Below are 27,387 nucleotides of genomic sequence, written 5' to 3' on the forward strand. Positions count from 1 at the left end.
ATGTAAAGATATGAATTGAATTGCTCCAAAGTAAATGCTCAAAGTAAAAAGAGCGAGAGGAATGCGGTGATGTTTTTCTGAGGTGTCAGAGAGTCACCACTCCCCACTAGTCCTCGTTGGAGCACCTGCACAAGGGTGTAGCTCCCCCTTGATCCACGCAAGGATCAAGTGCTTTCTATGGGCTGATTCTTCGACACTCCGTCATGGTGATTCTTCACAGGTCCATACATAGAACTTGGGTCATCCACAAGCTTGGTGATTCTTCAACAACCGTTCACACCATGACTTGGGTCATCCACAAGCTCCATCGAATGATCACCAAGCTTCCAATCACCACCGAGCCATCTAGGTGATGGTGATCACCAAGAGTAACAAGCACAAACTCTCACTTAACCAAGACAAGCCTAATGAGAAAGGTGGATGTACACTTGCTACTCCCTATGCACTAATGAGGTCCTTAATCTTGGATTCTCAAATCTCAATCACCCCACTAGGCTCTTGCTCTCCCTTGCACTCCAAAGGTGTTTCTTAGCTAAATAAATGAGCAAGAGAGCTAAGTTGGACGAGTAAAAGAAGTATTTATACTCCCCACTTCAAAACATACCCATAGGGGTCTAACTCAGCATTTTTGGGGTGACCGGGCGCTCAGGTGAAAGCTCTAGTTTGGTTTTGGATAATTGATGAAACCCTAAGTGCTAACCTAGTTTATCAAAGTGATTATGAGATAGGTAGCACTACTTTAAGTGATGAAGCAATGACGAAGATCATGACAATGGTGATGGCATAGTGATGGTCAGATGCTTAAACTTGGAAAAGAAGAAAGAGAAAAACAAAAGGCTCAAGGCAAAGGTATAAAATGTAGGAGCCATTTTGTTTTAGTGATCAAGACACTTAGTGAGTGTGATCACATTTAAGATAGATAGCCGTACTATTAAGAGGAGTGAGACTCGTATCGAAATGCGGTTATCAAAGTACCACTAGATGCTCTAATTCATTGCATATGCATTTAGGATCTAGTGGAGTGCTAACACCCTTGAAAACATTTGTGAAAATATGCTAACACATGTGCACAAGGTGATACACTTGGTGGTTATCACATTTGAGCAAGGGTGAAGAAGACAGAGGAGATGCCAGCGTCGATCTAGTGACCGGACGTTGGATCTAAATGCACCGGACGCTGACTGCCTGCGTCTGGTCACGCTGACTTGGTGGTACAGTAGCTAGGGTATACCACCAGATGCTGGGCTATGTCTGGTCGAGGTGGACCGAACGCGTCCGGTCGAAGAAAAATGGATTTGGACCCTTAATGTACTCAACCGGACGCTATGGCTCCAGCGTCCGGTCAGTTTTGCCGGAGCGTCCGGTCAGCTTCATAGCCGTTGAAATCTGACGAACAGCGTTTGAAGCTAGTGACGCGTGGCGTCCATTGGGTGACCGAACGCTGAGGGCCAGCGTCCGATCAGTCTGACCAGAGCGTCCGGTCAGCCCACGTTGTGCCCAGTGAAGGGGTACAACGGCTCTAATTGTTGGGGCTTCTATTTAAAGCCCCATGGCTGGCTCAAGCTCTAACTCTTGCACATTTTCATTGACATAGCAACCTTGTGAGCTTAGCCAAAGCCCTCCCACTCATCTCCATCATTGATTCATCATCTTTGTGAGATTGGGAGAGAATCCAAGTGCATTGCTTGAGTGATTGCATCTAGAGGCACTTGGTATTCGTGTTGCGCTGTGGATTTTGCTTGTTACTCTTGGTGGTTGCCACCACCTAGATGGCTCGGTGCAGTGATGGAGGATCGGCACGAGTTGGTGATTGTTCATGTCCGTCTCCAGTGATTGTGAGGAGAGTTGTACCTTCTCCGACGGAGCGCCGAAAGGTAACTCTAGTAAATTGCTCGTGTCATTGAGTTACCTCACTTGTGGGTCGGTTCTTGCGGTGTCCTATCGTGTGGACAAGGTTTGTGAAACACCTCTTAGCCACCGAACCACCAAGTGTTGGTCGACACAATGGGGGCGTAGCATGTTGGCAAGCACGTGAACCTCGGGAGAAAATCGATTGTCTCTTGTCTTTGCCATTCTCCCGGTGATTGGCTATATATTCATCTTGTGATTTGTTCATCCCCTACACGTCGGTATAATCACCCTACTCACTTATTTACATTTTTGCAAACTAGTTGATACAAGCTCTTTAGTGTAATTAGAATTGAGAGCTTGCTTTATTATTTACATTCATCTAGTTCAGCTCTTTAGAGTAGCAAGATTGAGAGCTCTTAGTGAGTAATTACATAGCAAGTCTTTGTGCCTAAGTAATCATTGCAACTAGAATTGTTGGATAGGTGGCTTGCAACCCTTGTAGAGCTAGAGCAAGTTTGCATTACGCTATTTGTCATACTAATCAAATTGCTCTAGTTGATTTGTAGATTTTTAAATAGGCTATTCACCCCCCCTCTAGCCATATTAGGACCTTTCATCAGGTCAAAGTGACCAAACGCGTCCGGTCAGTAGACAACGGCTACATTGTGTCATCCTATAGAGGAGGCCATTAGAGAGACCAGACCCACTACAACGTCCTATCCACCTAGACCAGACGTGTCCGGTCCACAAATTTCCTCTCTGGATGCTTACTGTTGTTGACCATACGTGGCCTCTAGTGCGTTAGGTCACAACGTTCTCAGCGTCCGATCCTACATGAGTGCTGCGCGCTCTCTGCTACAGTTGCACACACCTGCGTGTCTGGTCCTGATTAGGAGCTAGCGTTCGGTCGTCCTTCTATCCCCATAGTGCGCGCCAACAACTGACCGGACTCACCCTGACCGAGTTCAGTCAGAGCATCACCAGCGTCCGATCATTAATTTGACCCTCTAATCACATCCAATTCGAAATCCTTCGTGAATGAAATTGACTTTCAGCGATCTTTGGGCTAACCCTAAGCTACCTAGTGCTAAGTTTGACAAGTGTGCACCACACTTAAACCATTAGACTCACCTAGGTCAAGCTACTAGTCCATACCCCCTTAATAGTATGGCCAAAGGAAAAAACAAAGTCCCAAACTACTCTAAGTGTCTCTCCAACGCCAAACAATACTTAGAACTAGTCTGTCCTTAACCTTGTCGTCCATCCTTTGAAAACCAAAATGATTTCCATTGATAGAGGCAATAATTGCCCAATCAATTACCATTACCATGACCTAACTCAAATTGTCTCTACAAAACACATGTTAGTCACAGTAATCTCATGTCGTCATTAATCACCGAAACCCAACTAGGGGCTTAGATGCTTTCACTTCAAATGATCTGCTCCTTCCTTTCCAAATCATCCAAGCTTAGCTATATTCCTCTGCGCAAGTTCCCACCTCTTGACAAAATATTCATTGCACTTGTGAAAGGAGAACTCAACAATTCTAGACACAGGCAATGATCGAACTTTGGTGAATACATGGTTGAAAGACTCTGACAAGTTGGTGGTCATGATGCCGTACCTGAAACCGCCCTCGTCATATGCTAACGCCCACTTAGCCTTCTGTTCCATCTATGCCTCTAACCAGGCCTTGCTCGCTTCGTTTAACATCTTGTCTAGTTCTCTCTTTGTCTCCTTGAACTGGTGCTCTGTACATACACAACATAGAGCCTTTACCTTGTCACAAACCTCCTTCTTCCACTGACATCACCAAAAAATAGTGGCAAAATGTCGCATGCGCCATCTATGCACTAGAGGTGGGAACCCATCTATATGTTCACCTACAGCATTAAGAATCCCTGGGTGATGACCCGAGATCAAACATATAGTGCGAGATGGGCCAAGCACATGTACACGTAGAAGCCGCATGAACCATGACCAAGATTCATTGTTCTTCCCCTCTGCCAAGGCAAAAGCCATGGGTACTATCTGGTCCTCCAGATTAACGCAGCAGCCATCATCAAGGTGCCCCTATACTTTCTGGTCAGGAAAGTGCCATCAATAAGTACAACTAGACGACAATACCAGAATACATGTTCCGTCTATGCAAATGACTAGAACACATGATGTAGGACATACCTCAACAGGTCCTCGAAATACATCCCTCCGATGTCTATAAACCATTTCAAGCTAGGGTTGTAGTAATACATTGCAGACAATATTCGGGGAACCCTGTTGTACGCTTCCTCCTAGCTACCCCAACGAATCGCCAGGGAAATTTGCTTAGCACGCCAAGCCTTTCCGTACTTCACATCATACTTAACAAATCCAGATATGCACTCTTGTAAGGAAGACACCGAAATGCTGTTATTGTTATCAACAAGCCCCAATATACGATGGGCAAGGTAACGTGCAGTGAGCTATTGATGATTTTCCTTCCCCTTATTTGATAGGCAAGTGTGGGGTTGGACCACTTTAGTTATCCTCCACTTGCCATCACTTTGTCTCTTTTGTGCATTTAACCTCCACATACAACCATTTTTGTATGTCATGTGGTACATCAACTCCTTGTCAGAATGAGTGATGTTGTAGGGTCAATGGTAATAGACAGCATAGTCCTAAAGGAATAGCTTCATCTCTGACATTGTATTGAATATCATCCCGTTCTCAAGGATTACATTCTCATGGTCATACAATGATTTCCTACACATCTATAGACCGGTGTCACAAACTGCCATATCCGTCATGCTGACATCTCTATAGTTTGGAACACCACTGAAAGGTATGTTCATTGACCTCAGTTGCATAAGCTCTATCGCTGTATAAGGTGGTGGTGGAATATACTGCTGTGCTTCGCTAATCCTACCCCATGAATCATAGGGGGTATCATCCTCTAGCAAATCTATGACTAGTCTATCCTGAGCTGGCATAGCATGAAGTACCTAAGTTGGTACTGGTAATGGCATAGCATGAACCGGTACTGGCATGGCATGAACCGGTGTTGGCATAGCATCTGTACCTCCTTGGTTATCATCAGAATCGTTTGAATCACTACTAACTACATCACCGATCTTGTCCTTCTCCTCCTCTTCCCGTTTGAACTCGTTCACATTGAAGTCATTGCTTATACAGCCAACTGGAGTTGAATGAAACTGCTCCTGCATCAACTGACCATCTAAATCCATGTTACCCTGAGTTGCTTCCCCTTTGACCCCTAATTCTTGTTCATTACCTCCAACATCATCATTGGACGGCCCGTCCTAGACACCCTGCATCATGTACCCATTCTCCATCACCACCTCAGCCATGGGCACATTGGAACCTTCGATCACCCAATTGTAGCGGGACCAGTGAGCACCGTCGCACAAGGGCATCAGGACATAGTGTGCCCTAGTCTTCCCACTATCAAACCTCTCCTTCAGTGTGAAATCATCGCCAAACTTTGCATTCAAACGGACACAAAGGTCGCTGAAGCTAGGAGGTTCATCAAACCATTCCAATTCTTCCTCCATATTCTCAAACATACCATCTTCTTTCCTAACACTTCCTCCGTAAAAAATTCATACACAACAATCCATCTACAAAAGCATTTGAGGAAACTTCATCAAGTCATCGAAATGGTCGTATCACGCACTACTAAGTACCAACTCTTGAAAACTAGTATCTATACTAACTACCATTACTATTAGAAACTAACTAAACCCTAACTACCTAACCAATCCATGAACCCAAAGTCCTAACTAACAATAGCCTAAACCCTAAATCCCTAATCCGTACTAACAAAAACCTAAACCCCAAATTAATAACCAAACCCTAAACCCAAAATTCTAACTAACAGAAACCTAAAGACTAACTACCTGACCATACTCTAAATCCTAACTACATAACTATACCAAATCACTAACACTAATCAATTGATTCAAAAATTAATCACCAAAATGAGGGTATTGGAAGGGGGAATACCTTAGCAACAAGGGGGAGAGCTCCTGGGGGTCAGCCCCGACGATGGAGACGGCCATCGGCGTCCTCGGCGGCGGCGGTGATGGCCGAACGGCCGACCACCGAGGGAGGCGGAACGGGCGACCAAAGGGCTGACCCTCACCCTATCAGCAGGGGAATGGGGAGAGAGGCAGGTAGGGAGGCGCGCCCGACGGTGGAGGAGCCAAGGGAGGGGGCGACGGCGGCGGGAGGCAGCGGGCACGGGCGACGAGCGCAGGCGGGCGTCTGGCGGCGACGTCGGGCGGGCACGGGTAAAAGGGAAAGACTGGAGGGAGAGAGGGAAGGGGAAGCCGCGTCACGGGCCTGTAACTGGGCCTGCCACGCCGTACGGCATGGCGCGGCAGCGTTGTTTGGCCGCGTCATGGCAATAGGCGCGACCAAAAGTGTTAGTTTAAAAAAAAGATAAACTGTGTCATATTTGAAGATAGTTTAAAAAAGTGTTAAAAATAAAAAAAAATCCACAAATCAGCCTCCATCTATTTAATTAGTTTTGTAATTAGTCTATATGTAATACTCCTAATTTGTATTAAAAAATCGATCCAACAGGGCTAAACTTCAGCCCACAGTAATCAAACGTGGCAGTAGTACTCAAACAGCCAGCTGGTGATATGTATCGTATCGTAGCATCAAATTAAATGGCAGGACTGCAGATCCTAGCAGGGATGATGCCGAGTAGTGTGTGCGTGAGAGCACATATATGATTTAGGCCTGTTTGGTTGAGCTGTGACTGTGGGAAAAAGCTGCTGTGAGCTGTGAGCTGTGGAAAAGCTGCTGTGGGCTGTGAGCTGTAGAAAAGCTGAAAGCTGTTTGGTTAAACAAGTATAAAATATACCTTTTATCTTTATCTCTCTTGAAACAACTATGGAAGAGCTTTTTATTCCACCAATTTTGAAAAGCAGAAAGCCAAAAGCCAAAAGCAGGGTCAACCCAGCTTTCAAAAATGAACTACGGAAAAGCAGCTGCTTCTGAAAAAGCACCCTCCAAAAGCAGCCCCTTTGGTTGGGCTTTTGGCTTTTGAGGCCAAAAACCAAAGCCAAAAGCCCAACCAAACAGGGCCTTAACTTGGTGGTGCACTGCGTGATATATACTACTGTATACACTACTCTAGCGTCTCTTGGTCATATCATGCATGTATGTAGGTCGGCAGTGGCCGCCGGCCAGCGAGGTGAGCATTTAGAGCCTGTTTGGTTACAATAGTGCCTCCTAAAATTTCTGTCACATCGAATGTTTGGACACATGCATGGAGTATTAAATATAGACTAATTACGAAACTAATTGTATAACTTGCGACTAATTTGCGAGACGAATCTTTTAAGCCTAATTAGTCCATGATTTGACAACGTGGTGCTACAGTAAACATATGCTAATGATAGATTAATTAGGCTTAAAAAATCGTCTTGTAAATTAGCCTCCGGCTATGAATTGGTTTTGTAATTAATCTATATTTAATACTCCTTATTAGTATCTAAACATTCGATGTGACATAAATTTTAGGAGCGACTAAAGAACCAAACACCTTCTTAAAATGTCCACGGCGACACGGTCACCTATATTGATTGCCCAGAGTGTACACGCACGATGTAATCGTCCATGTAGACTATATATGTCAAATTCAATCTCTTGAAGTTCTTATAGGATGCATGTGCATGTGTGCGCTCGTATGAGTGACGGTATGTATGTATATGAGAATCTCCGAATGTTTTGTGTGTTCAAAAAAAAATTGCAACACGAAGATGCATCGAACAACTTTGGTTTCTCTAACAAGTGTACTTCAGCTTGCAAGTAGGAAAAATATGAAGCGTGATTTTAATTTGTATTATTTGGAATGTTTTTTTTTTTTTGCTTAATGTATTCTTTGGAATATTTGAAAATACCGTAACTACTAGGTCACAAAAGGATGAAAGAAACTCAAACTTTCTGGCGTTGTCACGAGGATCTACTTGTTTGGACTCATTTATGCCATGCCCATGAAGATAGACATAGACTTCTTGAGTGGCCAATTTTTTTTCTTTGCTGCCTTTTGTTTTCAAAATCTTTTCGTCCCTATTCCATTCCGTCGTGTTGTGAATATTATGGAGGGACTTCCTTGTCCATGTAATACTATTTTTTATCAAGAAAATTCAGGCTCTAAATTGGTTGTCATATAATTTTTTGTTCGAAATTATAAATTGTTTTTTTAGTTTTTTTATATGTACTTAGACTAGTAAAATATATACGTATCTAATATAGTAAAATGACTTATAGTTTAGAATTGAGGAATAGTTTTGTTCAAAAGAGGCAACGGAACGTTGGTAATTGCGGGGAAAACAGAGTTCCCTAATAAGAAATTAAAATTATATATGGAGGGTTTTGATCAGCGACTGATTGATACAGATTTGTTTTTTAAAGCAAATAGTAGCTGTACGATGCCAGCATTATATATATATATATATATATATATATATATATGCATGTACAGATTTGTTTTCGAAAAAATAAATATACATGCCCAGTACATATGACATATGCAGACTTGCGACACGTTAGATTTCTGGCAGGAATTTGGGGGGTTAGGCCGTTAGGGTTATCGATCATTGCTCTGACATGTGAACCGTGTGTTTTTTCTGTTTTTTTATTAAACTAAAAAGGAAAAAAAAAACCACCAGGACTGGACCGAAGCATGTGGTTTCTGATCGAGGAGGCGTTCGGACTCGGGAATCGGTTGGCAGATGAGGCTGAGGTGAAGCCGAAGCGGAAGCTTGGCGGAGGCAGGTGCAACCGGTGGCCAACGCGAGGGCCACGCCCTGTGTTGCCGTTGTTTTTTTTCTGAGCCAACCCCATCAGTCTCGGCGTCCCCCCTTATTTGAGGCTAGCTATAGGTTTTGGGCCGCGGATGATTGATGCATGGATTCCCCCTGCGTGCGTAGGTAGTTGGCTGCTCCGACTCCGATCTTCTAGACGACCCTCCTGCAGCTGCGGCTTCGAGGGCGCTGACCACCGGAAAACCACATGCGCCAGCTACCAACTAAACAACTGGCGTGGATGCGCCTGCCTACGCGTCCGGCTTCCCAACCGTCCACAGTCCAACCCATCAGCCCCAACACTTGACCTCCATATGTATACTGTATTGTCTCAGCAACGAGAGCTTCGTGGTATCAAAACTATCATGTCATGTGCAATGAAATGGAACATAGATACAACACTCACGCCCAACAACGCCAACGGCACAGGCACAGAGAGAGAAGAGACACGACGATACGGCACGGCACCGGGAGTCCGGCAGATCGGCACGCCCTTTGAATGCCCCCTCCCGCCTGCCGCTGCCTCTGACCCGGACCGGACCCGTAGTATCTCCTCCTCTCCCGACTCGGAATCCGTCTCTCTCGCCCGCCTTCTTGTCCTTGCCGGCCTCCTCTCGTCTTCCTTTTTTGCTGTTGTTGTTATATATACTCCGCGCCTCACCTTCCCCTCTTTGCAATCCGTATCATCACCTTCGCGTCGTCAATCCACCACCTGAGTTTCTCCTCCGGTCTTGCCTTGGTCCAAGAAAGAAGAAGTAACAATCAGGCAAGGAAGAAGAAGAGAGCATGTGTCCAGGATCCGTGGAGTCGGCGGCCGGGGCGGTGGGCAAGAGCGTGTGCGTGATGGACGCGGCGGGGCCGCTGGGCCACGCGCTCGCCGACCGCCTCCTCCGCCGCGGGTACACCGTCCACGCCGCCACGTACGCCGCCTGTGGTGACGAGCGGGAGGAGGAGGAGGAGGCCGCGGCGCTGCTCAGCCACCTGTCGTCGTGCGGCGGCGACGTCGACGCGTACAGGCACCGGCTGAAGGTGTTCCGCGCCGACCCGTTCGACTACCACGCCATCGCCGACGCCGTGCGGGGGTGCGCCGGCGTCTTCTGCATGTTCAACACGCCCGACGACCAGGCCCAGTGCGATGTGAGTAGTACAAATCAAAACAGCAGCTTTCTTTCTTTCTTTATTAATTTGGGTTCTTCAAACGAATGAAAGCTCTTTTGTCCGATGAGCACTGTAGCATGAGGAGGGACAGGGCAGAGCAAAGAAGATGAGCCGATGCTTTCCCTCTTTCCATCAAGAGTTTAGAGTTGTCCATCTCCTCCTCCCTGGTCTAGGCTGTTTGGTTCGTTCCAGACGTGGGCTGGGACCCCGGACCTCCTCCGATCCATTAATGACACAGCTCATGTGTGGCTGTGAGTGAGCGCGCGGTGCGCCTCTTCTTCCTCCTCCAGCTCCACACAACGGAGGGTGCAGTGCAGAACTGGGCCACCAAACGGAACCGAACCAGCCGCGGGAAGGGGAAGGGAACCGAACCCTTTCCGCGTGCATTTAAAACCCTTCACATGGGGCATGGCAGCTGCATGCGCTTCGTCCTCGCCGCCCCTGCTGGCCTGCTCTGCTCTGTCTCTGGGACAAGCACGAGCAGGCAGGCAGAGCTAGCACGACTGCACACGAGCTGGCTGTGGCTGGTTTTCTCATTGAGAGTTGCTTTTGGTTTGTGTTGCAGGAGTCGACGGTGGAGACGGAGGTGCGCGCGGCGCACAACGTGCTGGAGGCGTGCGCGCAGGCGGACGCCATGGAGCGGGTCGTCTTCACCTCCTCCGTCACCGCCGCCGTCTGGAGCGGCGCTGGCGCCGGTGACGGCCACGAGGAGGCCGTCGCCGACGAGAAGAGCTGGAGCGACCTCGCCTTCTGCCGGAAGTTCAAGGTACGCGCAACACACGCACGTCTCACCACTACTCGTACGAAGCTAGCGTCAGCGTCAGCGTAATAGGCAACTTGTTGCTGCACCTGCCTGCTGACTTGCTGTTGCACCTGCTGGCTGCTGACGCACTTGCTAATAGTACAGTTGTTCACTCCATGGATTGGCCGTCGTTTCCAGTGCCGTCCGTGCGTAGGCAACTTTCATCAGCCAACAAAACAAAAGTTACCAACTTCCATGCGGCCAATCATCAAATCAAAGCCGGCGGATGAGGCTGCGGCGCCCTGGCCTACGTCTACATTGGGTCAGCGGCTCAGCGCGGCATACATGGTCAAGCCAAGCCCTTGGGGGGTCTTGGAGGGGGAGGGGGAGGGGTCGTTGGGACAGGTGGTGGGAAAGACCGAAAGAGATGGGTGACGTCCTCATCCAATTGCCTGCAGCCCCGGCCGGTACCTTTCACTTTCACCATGGATGATCCATCCATCCATTAGGGATGGGTGACAAGTCCCTCCACATCCGTTCGCTGTAGCTTCCCTCCCGCACCTCTCTTGTCTTGTGGGTGCCGTCGCGTGCCACTCCAGCCCTGCGGGCAGCGTGCGTGCTCGGCGATCTGGGTTGGCCAACTCCATTTTGCATTTCTGCTGCTCGGCTTCCCTTGATGACCACAGCACAGGGACGCCAATTCAGATTCAGGCGTGTGCGAGTCACAGAGCTGTCTCTGTCTCTTGAGGCTGGCTGTACAAGTCCAAACCTGTGCTGTGCGCATCAAATGAGGAGGAGGAGTAACTGGAACGATCGGGACCCCGCTTAGATGGAGAAAGATCAGGTTTCAGACTTCATACTGCTGATGAAGCTGACTTCTCAACTGTCTCTGGCTAGGGGTTAGGACACACAAAGAGATTTGAGTAGTAATTAATAATAAAACCAACCAAGAAACATGCACATCATCATCAGACGGATACGCACCAGAGTGTTTTCCTTTAATGATTCTGCTTTGCTAATCCTGATCGCCTCATCGTGCTTGCTGGGCCTCATGGTGCCAATAATCACACTACAGCCTCAGTGAAACATGCTGCCAAGTGCCACGCCTGACCTGACTCCGTCTCCTGTCTCTGTCTCTGCACTTCTGCAGCTGTGGCACGCCCTGGCCAAGACGCTGTCGGAGAAGACGGCGTGGGCGCTGGCCATGGACCGGGGCGTCGACATGGTGGCCATCAACGCTGGCCTGCTCACCGGCGCCCCGGGCCTCAGGCTCACCGCCGCGCACCCCTACCTCAAGGGCGCCCCGGACATGTACGACCACGGCGTCCTCGTCACCGTCGACGTCGACTTCCTGGCCGACGCGCACGTCGCCGCCTACGAGTCCCCCACCGCCTACGGCCGCTACCTCTGCTTCAACAACGCCGTCTGCCGCCCCGAGGACGCCGTCAAGCTCGCGCAGTTGCTCTCGCCGGCCGCACCACGCTCGCCACCACCACCAAGGTAATCAATGCCACGCCGTGTTTGTGCTGACAGAGACAGGCAATTACTCCTATTTTGTTCCTGTGCTTACAAGACATGTGCATGGATTTTTTTTTTTTGGGGGGGCAGTGACGAGCTGAAGGTGATACCACAGAGGATTCAGAACAAGAAGCTCAACAAGCTCATGCTGGAGTTTGCCAGCGGGGTATATGGGGAGCTGGATTAGGAATTCCTGTTGTTTTATATTTATTTATTTATAATTAATTATTATAATTACCCCACAGATGCAATGCAATGCAATGCAACTAGGGTTGTTGCATTCTTTTGTAGTATTTGTAATTTCCCTCCTCAAAAAACGGGAAATGTGTTTGGCTGGTCAAATGTGCATATGCTGTGCATGGCCAAACACGCCACGTGTATTGATACAGCCCTGCGCCCTGCCAAGGGGGAGAGCATTTGAGTGATCGATTGCCAAAGCCAACAAACGGCCTGTTCGCTGGTTGGTTTCTGGGCGGGTTTGGGCTGGCTGGTGCTGGTTTATTGTGAGAGGAAAACATTATTGGCTGGCTGATTTGGGCTGGCTGAAACCAACAAGCGAACAGGCTGAAAGTATCTATCTAGGTTCGTGAGTTACAGGAAAATTTGCAGCTCAGATGTTGCCCTTGTATGTACAGAAAATACGATGAAATGCTGAAACCTCATTCTAAGGCACTGCATTCCATTAGTTACTTGAAAGCTTAAACGTTGACAGCAGAATCACATGAGTAATTGGTCTGGCAAATAAATTAACTTGTAAGTGACGAAATCAGTAAATGAACACCTACGAATTGTCTTTTTCCCCGACTAAAACTGTTCTAGACTTGCACATGATAAGTTGTACATTGACGGATATGTTCTGGAAAAAAAAACATTCATGCTCATGCGCTGCGTAATACTTGCTTTCAAGCTTCAACAAACATGATTACGGAAGAATCGTTTCAGGTCAAATTTGTGCACCAATGGGGGGTGGCCCGGGGACCCCAAAAGAAACGGGTGGGCCTGGGTTCACAAACCCTCACCAACAATACCTACTACTACCGCTATTGCTCAGAGATTCAGGTCATTCGTCCTTCCAGAGTACACAAGTTTGCAGCAGCAATACGGAAAGTCACTTTCATCCACTCCACACATCATCACACACGACATCATCAACGAGGCGTAGTGTAGGTCGCCGCATTTGTCTTCCTCGCCGTTGCGCGGAGCAGCTGACTCGACGTCGTCTTCAACAACACCGGCGTGTCATCATCTTTGTGTTTTGTTCCCCCGTGCGGTTTGGGGTTGAACAGCAGGCACGCCCATGCCAAGCATGCTGGTAGGATATCACAAGATGCGTTCATCGTATCAGATCAACAAAGGCCTCAGAGCTTTGCCGTTCATCGCCCTGTCAATGCAATGCGTTTTCCCAGCCGGTCTCAACCTTTTTCCCCTTGACAAACAGCAGGGCCACTAAACTGATGAACGTGAAGCTTGTCAATCCATTTTTCTATTCAGGTGACATCACTACCAAATGATCACCATGGAGTGTTGTGAGAAAGAGGTGACTGGTGACTGGTGAGTGGTGTTAAACTCACAACAGAATTCAAGCCACAAAACCAACACACCGTCTTGGTGAGTCTCGAAGAATCCTTTCGGCCCAAGTTTGCCCATCAACGACCACAGAAAACAACCATTCAAATCCTAGCCCTAGAAGGCAAGGCAGCACTACGAAAGAAACTGGGCCTGGACTGACCAGCCCTCACCGGGATTACCAACCCGTTTAAGATTCCAATCAGGTCCCCATAACATAGCACGCACACTGTCAGGCAACAGTACGAAGCATATTCAGTTAGGCATCGCTATTAAGCAGCGGCGGATCCAGGAAATATTTAAGGAGGGGCTGAACAACACTAGTCTCAGCCCCCCTACACTATAGAACTTTGCCTAAAAATTCATGGGGACTCCACAGTAGGTTCCACTGTTTCGGTATGGGTGGGGGGCTTGAGGAGGTTCCACTGTTTCGGTATGGGTGGGGGGCTACACATAATTACAGGTGGAAACAGAGAAGCACACAATTGATGAGTTTGTGGCTAGCCTAAATTTGACAGGCAAACATCTGCTGGCTAGGCACTCAGTGTGACAGAAACAACACTGGACAGCTTGAACTTCCGAGCCTTTTTGGAATGCAGCGGCTGGAAAACAATCTCTGTGTATTGCTTCACAGAAATCTCTTTCCACTCTGAAGATGAAGTCCCCTCAACTCGATAGTCACGAGGAGAATACGATATTTGAACTCGTGACCTACCTGCATTGGTGCATTTGCATTAACAGCAAACCAGACCCCAAAAAAAAAACAAATACAAGCCGTGCACATCATCTACAGCATTTAGGCAGAGATGTCTTGTAATAATAAGAAACTATCATACGATTTCCACCTAGTACACAGCAATCCATCACCAAACATTATAAATGTCCTTTTGGTTTTACGGAGATGGTCATGCACACATGACATCTCCATAAGCATTCTATGGATCTAGTACTTTAACCTCTGGACTCTATCCTCCCTAGTCCCTTGCACAACAAAGCTAATAAATTATATGCAGCAAATGCATTGTTCCACTAACCTAAGTGATAGGCACACATAAGTTCTCACCATGAACAAATCACATTACAAAGTTTAGGTGAAGATTGTAACTAGCAAAAAGAACAAGAACAAAAGATTCGTAGAGCTTACCAAAACCACCAAAAAGAGTTGACTTCTGGATGATGAATCGGCTGACTTTTGACCTCTTCAGATTTTTGAGAAGTTGAATGTCCTCATGCCTGCCTTTGAACTCGATGAATTCACCAAGAACATTTTTGTCTCCTTTGAGTTCCAACCTACAAAAGGAAAGACGCAGCTATATGTATTATAAAAAAGAACCTGAGCCTCTACATTTTCGCACTGGACTGCAACATGTAAATAGCCCCAACTACCACAAGATGCCCTTAAATTAAAACAGAAAACTTTTTTGAGAGACAAAATAAAAACATCAGGCTGATACTAGACAATGCAGTTTCTCCAACCAGATACAAAGGATGCTGTTATCTTATTCTCTCATAATTGTTCAGATCATGGTCATTCTTTTTTATCCCCATAGAAAACTGCCATAATACACCAAAAGGGAAGCGAAGTGGAAAACAAAATTTAAAAGGGCAACAAGAAACGAAATGCTTCACCTGTCCCACATAGGCGATGAGCTGAGAATAAAATGTAGATTCTGGAGTACTGAATCTTGCATGTCACTTTTGCTTCCAGTAAATGCACCTTTAATCCATGCTGAGAGTCCACTCTTTGAGTCTGTCTTGAGATCCTTCCATTGATCATACAACATGACCTCTGGTTGGATGCTTATAGAATACAAAGGCCTGATGGAGAACATCTTAAATAGTTAAAACTAAAATTATAGAAAGAGCATGACAATAATAATGAGAAAAATCAAAGAAGCATCCAACAGAAGAAGAGCAAACAGAACATAAATTCATAAAGAGAACTAACCTGCAGTTGGGATTTGGCAGAACAACTCTCCCGTAGATATGCCCATCAGGCAATTTTGCTCCCCTTTGCTCCAAGTATGATTGAAGGTTAGCAGCTAGTCTGTTGACTTCTAATACCTAAAGAACATATTGCAGCAAATTAATAGACAGGAAACAGGAATACAAGAAGAATGATTGAAGATTAACATACAGGCATCAGGCGGTACATGCAAACCTAAAAACCCATAGAATGCAAGTACTTGATTTTCCACAGTTGGAATGTGACTTGGGTCTCAAAACGATTCTAGGATTTCATAGCAAAGGATTGTGGAGCATAAAATTTACTATCAAGAATATTTCCAACAAAGAATTTCCCTTTGAGAGTGTAGAAATACAAATACACAACTCCAGTACTATATGCCTCATAGTTCTACAATAAAGTAAACATCCTTTCTGCCTAAATTTTAACTGGAAAGTACAACAGTTTGGCTAGTGGTCTCATAGTTAAACACACGGTTATGTCCAAATGATACCTCAACCTCACTATGTTCATTAACAACTCATGAGTAAATAACACTCTGCAGTACCATTGAAGTTGTCGAAGAACTCAAACAGAAAAAGTAGTGGTCAAGCCACATACCGGGTTTGGAAATATCTCTTGCTTACGCTTCTTGTCAGTTGGACAAGACCAATTTCCATCCTTGTCAGCCTCAACAAAACCAGAGAAGTTCTTGATCGCTACCACCATCACCTCCCTGTTTCAGTGTTAGAAGATCAAAACCTCAATTTACAAGTTTGGACAAAACAATAGTCCAGACTCAAGTAACTTTAAGATCATATGGATGGACTGTGCAAAGAGGTTGAGTACATTGGGTATGAGCCAGTAACAATGACATCTAGACAAGTTAAAGTGAAATTGGGCAAAGCTGAAGCAATTTAAAAGACAGTAATAGTGCTGAAGAAGTATCACACATGGGGTGGTCAGAAATGCTATTTCTATGAGCAAGCACAGGGAGGCAGGCTGCAAGTGATTGCAAAGGGCCTACCCCATTTGTCTATCTAGCTCCACTAGGTGGTAGCCACCGAACGGCACGTCCAAACATTAAATCTAGAGGGTCTAGGAAGATCTTGAAGTGTTCAAGAGTGAAATTGAGCACTTGAGGAAAACAAAGGACTAATTAGATTAGGCAGGCTCCAATTTTTTGGTACTAACTTCATCATTCTGCAATACATTATCTCTGAAATCTGAAGACAGTATACCCAATTGCTTCTCTAGTTGTTACCGTGTGAGTATGATGCAGTGGCACAGGTCCTGATAATAACTTCGGAAAGGGGGAAAAATTCTTGTAGCAGACGAACATGGAAATTGCGAAGTAGTAGTAGATGCCTAGATGGCAGACTGACCTCTTGGTAACGAGGACAACGTCGATATGCTGGCGCTCGCCGGCGTCGGGGTCGGGGATGCGGAGACCGACGAAGCATCGGCTGGCGTAGAGCTTCTCGAGCCTGGAAGGGGAATCGAACCGACGATTTGGTCAGTAGGGTGGGTTTCTCTCGTCTCCATGAATCGGTACAAATACTCAAAAGAGTTGGGGAAGGGGTGGAACCTGGAGGCGACGGCGAAGCATAGGTCGGAGTGGGAGGAGTCGAGGTCGGCGAGGTAGGAAGCGTCGTCGCCGCCGGCGAAGAAGACGCGTTGGATGATCTTGTAGGCCACCAGGCCGCACAGGATCTCCACCCACATCGCGGCCGCCCTCCCTTTGCCCCGCGAACTGCTGATGAACCCCAACGGCGGAGGCGAAGGCGTTGGTTGTTTCGATCTCGACCTGACTGACTCCTTCCTCTTCCTCCTCAGACGTGGAGGACTGGAGGCGGTTCGTGGCAGACTGGCAGCAGAGCAGACAAGAGGAGAAATGAAGCGAACGGCTGGATCTGCTCCTCACCTGGACGAAGGAAATGACGAATATCTAGCTCCTCAGGCAATTTACGTAAAAAAAAACTGAACCTGCGCGGTTATGATCATCTAAGTCATGCCATTAAAAAGAAGATCTTCTCACACGTAGATCTACAAAACCTTCGAACTCCTACCCCACTCTTACACAGCGGCACCGTCGTCCTGTGAGACCGGGCCAGTGCTTAGACATGTGCTTTGACGTGGGATAGACGAGCAGATTTTTTTAATCCTTAGCCTAAAATTTGCTCTCACGAGGAATCAAACCCAGGACCTAAAAAGTACCGCGGGACGCTCTGACCCGTTGGATTAGAGGTCCTTTGGCTTGAACCTCTACGATTAGATTAGTCGGCCAGACGTGTTCCGAATTTAGATGGAGTGTCCGGACCTGGTATACAGTCTTAAGCGCTAAGCAAGAATTTCAGTCGCCGAGTTGTGCCTTCCCAGTGCAACATGCTTCACACGCTAGGGCCACACGTTTAGACGAAGGAAAACCGGAAAATAATACCAAAGGAATACCGTTGAAGTTTGGAGACGATGAGCCTGCTTGGTTTATTACCAAAGTTTGCCTTGCCAATGGCCTAGTAAGTGAAAATTGTTAAAAGTTAGACGATTTTGTTGTAGATTTAATTAGCCAAATGAGAGAGAGTGACAAACTTTTGGTAGCAAACTAAATGACTACAAAAAATTGACTTGCCCACGATTTGGTAACCAAAATTCGGTCATCAATCAATCAGGCCCAATGTCCTGAAGTTATGTAAATCACATTTGAAATTGAAAAAAAAAACTAGGATTTTGTTTGAATCGCCTAGAGCTAATTGTTAGCTGATATTAGAATCTGAGTTGAATCTCTAGCCAATGGCTGTGTGAATCCCTGCAACATATCACAATAGCCATGTCTTTATTTCTCATAATTCTCACACACATTGGGGCCATCTCCCCCTCTCTCATTTCTTTCTTTTCTTCTCTCACACATTAGAGCAAGCAAATAGTTTATCTATGTTCATGATGTCTTTCTTTGAAGTCCCCAGAAGTGTTAAAAAAAGAGTGAATATTTTAAAGCAAGGTGGTTTAGGAATTCAAAATCCAAATTTACAAAATAAGTGTCTTTTAAGCAAATAGCTTTTCAAACTTTACAATGAGGAGGGCACTTGGCAGGAGTTAATAAGAAACGAGTACCTAAAGAACAAGACTCTAAGTCAAATTGAAAAGAAAAACAGGTTTTCTCATTTTTGGAATGGTTTGCTGGGAGTCATAGACATTTTCTTAAGTCTTGGGAAGTTTAAACTAGACAATGCAACTCAAATTAGATTTTAGGAAGATAAATGATTGACCTCCCAAGCCTTAAAAATCCAATACCCAAACTTATTTAATATAGTGCACAAGAAACAAGCAACAATTGATATACTTAATTTCAGCCCTCTCAATGTGTCTTTTAGAAGGGCACTAGTTAGGAACAAGCTGTTGGAATGGCAAAGTCTAGCTGCGAGGTTGCTTTTATTAACTAAATGAGGGACGAGATATTTTCATTTGAAACTTAAATAATAATGGCTTGTTTTTTTTGTTAAATCCATGTACAAATACCTAGTTAATAACAAGATTAAGGTTATCCAGGAAATTTGGCATATGAAAGTGTCCCTAAAGATTAAGATTTTTCTTTGGTTCTTAAAGAAGGGGTTGATACTGACAAAAGACAATATTGCTAAAAGGAATTGGAATAGTAGTAAGTCTTGTTGTCTTTGTAGCAAAACTGAAACTATCCGGCACTTGTTTTTTTATTGTCATTATGTCAGTTTCCTTTGGCATGCTATGTTTGTTTTATTTGGCATTAATCCGCCAAGAAACATGAACCATCTTTTTAATAGTTGGTCAAAACTAGGAGGTTTCAAACATAATCATCTGCTATTGACTGGGGCTGTGACGTTTTGCTGGGCAATATGGATAATAAAGAACGATGTGGTTTTTGATAAAGGTCACTCGAAAAAAATTTGTGGGTTCTTTTAAGGGGGGCACACTGGTTACGATCTGGGCTCTATTGCGGCGTTCGAATGATGGCAAGGAACGGATTCTTAACGCTTGCAAGCTACTAGAATCGAGAGCCATTGAGTTCTTCGCATCACATGGATGGTCCTTCATTTACCGTCTTAAACTTTAGTTTCTGAACCTGTAATAAGTTTTAATCATAGGTGTGTTACTGTAATAAGTTTGGACTGATGCTTCTTCTTCCTAGAAAAAGGTTGAAGCCAAAAAATTTCCATTATATAAAAAAAGTCATGTGAATCCGTATCACTTGTGAAGAACAATAAAAAGAGTTGATAACACATGTGGATATCAAGTGGCGTGAAGGAGTAAGATGGAAGAATCATCAAGTGTTAGATAATGATCAATTGGCACGGATGGGCCTCATGGTGATGATAGTTAGACATCAAGATGGAATGGATGCTATGAGCAATCTATGCTTATGTACTAGCATTGAATTGGAGCTAATGTCAATTTGCACAAGGCAAAGGTATAAAACACAAGTGATGAGAGTCAAACATAGGGGTATGCTAAACCCTTGGATTAAGGGCATCACAGTCCAGTTATCCCCTCCCCGCTTGATTCTCCTAATTAGCCGGGGCTTGGATGCTACACCCATCGGGTGCGCTCGTGCGCACCCTCTGGCAGACAAAGGATGGCTCGATGGCCGTAGATAGCCTACTCCTAACAAAATCACCGATGTCCATGGAGCAAGCTAAGGGAGGCTAAGTCCTCATTCGGGCCGCCTTCGCCCCGAGGCCTCGGCCAAGGCATAGGGAATTCCTGACCCAAGGGAGTCCCGGGCGAGCGAGTGCCCCAAGGTTGCCCCAATCTTGGCTCGGGCCGAGCGCCCACCCCGACAACACCAAGTGTAAGTGCATCTATCCCTTTAGTGTGTTTTAGTGAGTTGAATGACAACACCATTAAAGGTCTAACAAGTTTGCTAAGTGTTAAACAGAAAATTGAGTTTATTGTATACACTTGTGGATTGTGGAATGAGAAGGGTATATAGGTTCAACAAGAAGGCAAACTTGATGACATTCCACCTAATGTTCAAATTAAAGCCAAAAGTATGTATTGTTGTGTTGGAAGATCATAGACACAATATAGTTCAAGAGAAAGACTACAATACAAATGGAGTTATTGAAATGACTTCTATATTATGGGATATCATAGTATCATGAGAAAGCAAGCATATTTGGCAAATGGTAAATGAGACATGAGTTAATGATTTTGGATTGGTCTCAATAATGGCTGGCTTTGCATGAACAAGAAGAGTTTGATAGTGGATTAGCTTTGATCAAGGATTAAAGAATGAGCCAAGAATGCATAAGTGAAGAAATATCAAGCAAAGGTTAAATGGCAAAGGACACAACTCATATTGGATATAAGTTGGTCTCTATGTTGGTCTGCTTGTATGAATAAAGATTTGAAAAATCACTTTGCATTAATATGATTAAGCTAGAAGTATGAAGATAGAGATTAAAGTGAGTGTTAGGAATGTCAAGCCAAAATAAAGAGTATATAAGGAATTGTGAATTGGTTTGACCACATTGATGTTGATCCATATATGTCTCTATGTGAGTCTAACTGAAGCTTGATTGATCTGAACTTTCATATCTAGAAGATATTCAAGCAAGGATCACAATATTGAAGAAATAGTTTTGCAATGGATGCTTAGTATGATGTGACTTGAGTATAGCTTGATAATGTGAAGATAGTAAAGAAAGGGCTTCGAATGACTAAGCGGAGGTGAAGGGCAAGCGATGGCTCGAGGACCAAGGTACCATGGCTAAGGTGAAGAAGAGAGTACTTGCATTGAGTCAAGAAACTAATCAAGCTATGTCGAGTCATATTGTGTCAAGGATCAAATCATTAGTGAAAGTGACTTGAAGCAATGGACCGAACTCACATGTGTTGGATAGATTGAAAGGTCCTTGTGTGGTTTTGGTAATTGAGTGACAATCTAGGTGGACTAATTATGTTTATGTAAGATACACAGGTGATTAGTCCACAGGTACATTTATGTGAGCAACATATGCCATGAAGGTGAAAATGGCTTGGAGATGTTGCAAAGCTCACACATGTGATGATGAAGGAGCTCATTGCACATGAGACATGACATTGAGTCATGTGATCAAGGTGGAGAAGATCAAGACAAGACTTGGCTTGATGGACCGGTTGCAAGCGTGAAGGGCAAGTCGGAGGCTTTGGAGCGATGGACCGCGTGTCGGTGAAGCTTGAGCAAGACTTGGCGCCGATGGATGAAGGCAATGGTGAAAAGCAAGTGAAGTCAAGATCGATGAACCAATATGATCATGTGATGATATGAAGTGGATCATATCATTGTTGATCATGTTGGTGCATGTGTTGCATCGATATTGGAGGAGATGGAATGGAATGCGCAAGGCAAAGGTATAATCTAGGGTATTTTATTTCACCGGTCATAGGTGTGTAGAGAAGTTTGTGACCGGGTTTAGGATAGATGGCCATACTATCAAGAGGGGCAAACTTGTTTGTATATCGGTCATCTAGTGCCACTCGAGTGATCTAACTTTGCATCGTCACTAGGATTGAGTGGCATGGCAAGTTGAGTGGCTAATCCTTTGGAAATTGATTGTGAAAATGCTAACACACATACACATGGTGGTGTACACTTGGTGGTGTTGGCACATTTACAAAGAAGATGAAGTTGGAATTGATGTGGATCAACTTGGTGAAGGAACGGAGGCAAGGGTTCGAACTCCATCGGCGCCCTATATAAAAAAGATAGGGTCTCACAGAGTGCACCGAACGCTGGTCACGTGGTGATCGGACGCTGAGGTCCTACGTCCGGTCAGTGGCGGCCAAGAGCGTGCAGGTGTCGGTCTTTGACTGGATGCTGGCGCTGGAAGTGACCGGACACTGGTAGGGTGCGTCTGGTCAGGCTGACGTACGGTGATGTAGGTGACATAGAAAAGTTAGAGAAGGACTGGATGCTAACGCTGCGTCCGATCGTGACCGACCGGACGCGTCCGGTTGCGACTGGTGCCTTACTGGAAACGACCGGACGCTGGGGTTGCAGCGTCCGGTTAGTTTGTGCAGCTACGTCCGATCATCACTTAACCATTGAGATCAAGTGACTAAGGTTGAACAGAGGCGACACATAGCGAGCATCCGTTGACCGAACACTGAGGTCCTATGTTCGGTCGATATGACCGACACGTCCGGTCAACCCAAAAAATGCCCAGTGAAGGGGTAACGGCTAGTTTAGCATGTGGGGCTATAAATAGAAGGGGGGCTCAGCCATAGCTGGTGCTGAGCACCTTGAGGGACTTTGTGTCCATGCTTGAGAGTGCTTGGGAGCCCTCCATCTCACATATGCTTGATAGTGATCATCCGATTGTGTGAGAGAGCGATTCTAGTGCGATTGCATCGTGAGGTTGCATCAAGTGGCACTAGGTGATCGAGTTGCAAGCCGGTGGTGCTTGTTACTCTTGGAGGTTGCCACCTCCTAGATGGCTTGGTGGTGGTCTCCGTCGAAGCCCGCAAGAAGCTTGTGCGGTGCTCCGGAGAAGGGCTTTGTGAGGGGCATTGTGCTAGCTCCGCGGGAGCCGCGAAGAGCTACTCTAGTTGAGCGTGTCATTGAGCTACCCTCACTTTTGAGGTAGGTTCTTGTGGTGCCCGACGTGCGAGCTTGGCGGGTGATGCCAATTAGCCGCTGAACCACCAAGTGAGCGGTCGACACAATGGGTACTAGCATGTTGGCAAACACGTGAACCTTGGGAGAAAAATCATCGTGACAACCTTGTTCTTCTCGTTGGTTTGCAATCCCCTTTCACAAGCTTGTATTTATATTTCATATATATTGTACTTGTGTAGTTGCTCTTGTAATTAGTTAGCTTGTGTAGCTTACTAGTTACCTTCTTGTTTGTGTAGCATAGAAGTAGCTTCCTTGCATGGCTAATTTGGTTTGTGTAACCTTGTTAGTCACATTACTTAGTTTGTGTAGCTAAGTAATTGCGCTTTCTAATTTGGCATTGGTTGCCTTGTTATTGAGCATTGCTAGTGAGCTTAGGTGACTTTGTGCTTTTGCTTACTAGCTTGTGTAGGAGCTCCCTTGTTGCTTAAAGTACTAGTGGCATAGGTTTGCGTGACCTTGCTTCTAGAATTGGTTAGGTGAGCTCTAGGTAGCCCGGCACCTTTGTTGCTTAATTAGTATCTTTGAAAGGTGCTAGAGAACAAAAATAAAGGGGTGTAGTCTTGGCTAGACCGATAGTTTTAATTTCGCACTTGTTTCGGTTAGACGACGCGATTAATTTTAGAAAGGACTATTCACCCCCCTCTACTCCGCCATCTCGACCTTTCAAGTGGTATCAGAGCTAGGTCTCTCATTTGTGGTCTTCACTGACCTAAGAGGATGATGTCTAGTGGGCTAGATGTTTGTGAGACACACATTTTTGATGGCACAAACTTTGCACTTTGGAAAAATCACATGCTTAATCATTTTTATGCAAAGGGACCTAAGTTTTGGTGGATTGTCACTAGTGGTCTCACTCATGTCTTGGACCATAGAAATCTCACCAAAGCTCAAAGAGTTCTCTATAAACTTGATGCACATGCTTGTTGTTTTCTATTGGATGCATTGAGTTTTGATTTGATGAAATAAGTAAACTACACAGGAACCGCTCGTGAGATATGGGAGTCCATCAAGGACACCTTCAGTGATTCCTCCACATGGGATGACGGCAAATTCAAGAAGGTGGATGAGCTCAAGAAGGAGGCGCATGAGTGTGTCGAGCATGATCACAATTTGGTGATTGTGAAAGATTGCTCTACCTCATGGTCAAGTGATGATGATGATGATCAATTCACTACAAGTTCACTTGACAAGGTTGATGATGATGCCACAAGTGTTGCAAATGATGATGCTACCCCATGCACACTTGATGGTTATGATGATGGATAATGCCCGGATGACATTGCTACTACAAGCTCTCCTACTTCACCACATTGCTTCATGTCACAAGGTGACACCAAGGTATCAAATGATAATGTGGTTGATCATGTTGATTCATATGATGAGCTTGTTAGTAGACTTGCTAGCATGACCATGTCTTTAGAAAATAAGAAAGCTAAAACTTTGAAATTAGAAAATGAAAACTCATTTCTAAAGAACTCTTGTGAAGAACATAAGAAACTACTTGATGCTTTCAAATCTTCACATGATGAGCTAAAATTGAATCATGAGACACTACTTGCATCTCATGATGAATTATTAGAACAACATGCTTCTCTAATTAAATTGTTTACAAAGAAACTTAAAAATAATGAGAGCTCATCACATGGGTCAATTGATCAATCACATATTGTTGCTAACCCTTGTGATGTAGGCAAGAAGCATGTATCCACCTCTTGTGATGATTTATTAGATATGCCATGCTCTTCATATATAGATGCTTGTTCTACTTCTATGTCTTGTGAGACTAACCTTTTGAAGGAAAACAATGAGCTAAATGAACAAGTGAAGAAATTGAGCAATAAGTTAGAGAGGTGCTACAACTCTCAAGTCACCTTTGAGCATATGTTGAAGAATCAAAGAAACTTTGGTGACAAGAGTGGAGTCGGCTTCAAGACTAGCAAAGTCAATCATCAAGAAAGTCAAAATGACATAAGTGGCATTGGCTTCAACAAGAGCAAGATCAAGGACAAAAGATGAGGCAAGAGAAGATATAAAAGAGAGATGAAGAAGCAAGAACAAGAGAAGCTCTCTCATTTCACGTGCTTCAAGTGCCATGAAGTGGGACATCTTGCAAATGGTTGCCCTAATGAATAAAAGCTCAAGTTGAAGAAAGAAGAAGAGAGGCTAAGGCATGTGAAGTGCTTCAAGTGTCGCACTTAGGGTCATCTCACCTCTATGTGCCCAACTAAGCAATTGGTGAAGCAACTAGAAGAGCCTCAACCAAAGCCATAAGTTGAGCAAGAGAAGATACCCCAAAAGCAAATCAAGATCAATCATGAAGATGGTGGTGACTTGATGATGAAGAAGAAGAAAACAAGAATGGGTGGAAAGGCAAGGCATCCAATGCAAACTCAAGATGCCAAGATGATGAGTAAGAATAAAGATAAGAAGAAAGATTATGCTCATATCAAGTGCTTCAAGTGTGGAAGTATGGGACACTTTGCCTCTAAGTGTCCTACCAAGCTTGAGAAGAAGGCTCAAGCAATCCATGAGAGGCAAGGCAATGAGAAGCACCACATGAGCAAAGAAGAGAAGGCTCAAGCAAAGAGAAAGTACTACTCATGTCGGGAAAGGGGACACATGGCATATTCATATCCCCTAGGTAATATTTCTAAGCCTATTTCAATTGTTGATAATAATGTGCTTAGAAAGGATGGTAATGGTACCTCTATGGTTGCTATTGCAAAACATCCCGCTATTCATACTAAGGCTATGCCTAAGTATGTTGCTCCTAACTTGAGAGGACCTAAACTAGTTTGGGTACCATTAAAAAGTGGATGATTGTTTATAGGTACCATTGGCATTGGAGACTTGATTCAATTGATTTGATATTGATCATCATATGTTGAGTCAAGATATGAAGCCTAGTGCACATCCAAACCCAATGCCAAGTGAAAATTGAGTGAAGTCCAAGTGCTATCAACATACATGTGTCATATTCAAGTTATTGGTGATTCATTGGATATATTTGATGACTTACAAATAATTGAGTTGAAGCTTGCTAGTTGGATGATCATGAGCTAGCCAAGGTATATCTTTTGTTGATCATTTCATTTGGGTGCATATGAGTTGATTGAATTGGATAAATATGCAATATTGTTTGCTATAAGATGATTGAATGGGTAATTGATTAGTAGTCAAGTTTAAATTGATTTGTGTTGGATAAGTTCATAAGATAACATTTAGTAAGTGGATTGGATGGATTTATATCTTGTGAAAGTATTCAAACGAGTTAGTTTCAAGTTTGATTCATATTTTATGAAGTATAGCTCAAGTGATTGAAATCTGTCCTATATTGAAAATCTGAGTGAGCTGTGATCTTAGCTATATTTGAGTGATCAAAACTTATTGGATTGGCATAAAAATTGGTGTACATGCTCTAGACTTATGGTATAAGATGCTGTATAAATTTCATGAGAATTAGATAAGAGATGCTTCGGTTTTGGAGTAGATCTTATCAGCTATAGTGCAGCAGTTTTCAGCATGTAGTAGTGGTAGAATAATTAAAATCTGGTAGCAATCTAGAAGTCAAATGAAGCTTAAATTTTTACAGCTGCTAGATAACTTAGTAATGCACACCTCCATCGAATTTTGTGGTATTTGGATTTGTACTTTGAGAAATATGCTTATTTCTTTGAAGGGTACAAAATCTGCCAGAAAAGTGACAAATGTTGGATTGATCTAGAGTCACTTTGATTGAAAGGTCCTCAAGTTGGAAACATGGTCACAAGTGTGTGAGGTACCTAAGTTTGGTTTTGAGATGATCTAGAAGCATGACAAGCAAAGAGTATAAGGCCATTTGATTGTGGAGTGTACTTTGCACACATTCGGTACTCAAATTGGAAGATCAAGATCAAACTCAAGATGAAGTTGAAGTTTAAGTCCTAGTGACTATTAGAAATCATTTGGAAGAAAGAAAAGGACTTAAAGAAGGAATCAAGGTTACTCACCAAGTTAAGTCCATCACTTGGATCAATCAATCAAGTCATTTCAAGTGAGTATCAAGAATGGTTCTTGGAGAGAGGTCACTTCTCCCTAATGTAGGGGCTTGCCGCCTATGAGTAGGTAAACCAAGTGTGGTACTTGGAAGGCTAACATGAAAGTGGTGATCCGA

The 27,387-nt window shown here is 44.6% G+C and overlaps 2 protein-coding genes across 2 annotated transcripts; one reads left to right on the plus strand and one right to left on the minus strand.

Moving 5' to 3' along the window:
* Positions 1–9,050: 9,050 nt before the first annotated feature.
* LOC136527494 (cinnamoyl-CoA reductase-like SNL6) lies at positions 9,051–12,887 on the plus strand. Its single transcript, XM_066520253.1, has 4 exons — positions 9,051–9,809; positions 10,396–10,596; positions 11,723–12,072; positions 12,181–12,887. The coding sequence occupies exons 1-4, from the start codon at positions 9,459–9,461 to the stop codon at positions 12,275–12,277; spliced, it is 999 nt and encodes a 332-aa protein (XP_066376350.1). The 5' UTR covers positions 9,051–9,458; the 3' UTR covers positions 12,278–12,887.
* Positions 12,888–13,886: 999 nt separating this feature from the next.
* On the minus strand, positions 13,887–17,538 carry LOC136527504 (uncharacterized). The gene is made up of 7 exons (XM_066520264.1): positions 17,190–17,538; positions 16,987–17,088; positions 16,223–16,337; positions 15,605–15,720; positions 15,286–15,474; positions 14,801–14,946; positions 13,887–14,371 (listed from the first exon to the last, which is right to left on the minus strand). Exons 1-7 carry the CDS (start codon positions 17,324–17,326, stop codon positions 14,190–14,192), a joined length of 987 nt encoding a protein of 328 aa, XP_066376361.1. The 5' UTR covers positions 17,327–17,538; the 3' UTR covers positions 13,887–14,189.
* Positions 17,539–27,387: the final 9,849 nt, after the last annotated feature.

Source organism: Miscanthus floridulus, chromosome 2, assembly GCF_019320115.1.
Source record: "Miscanthus floridulus cultivar M001 chromosome 2, ASM1932011v1, whole genome shotgun sequence".
NCBI classification, from domain to species: Eukaryota; Viridiplantae; Streptophyta; class Magnoliopsida; order Poales; family Poaceae; genus Miscanthus; species Miscanthus floridulus.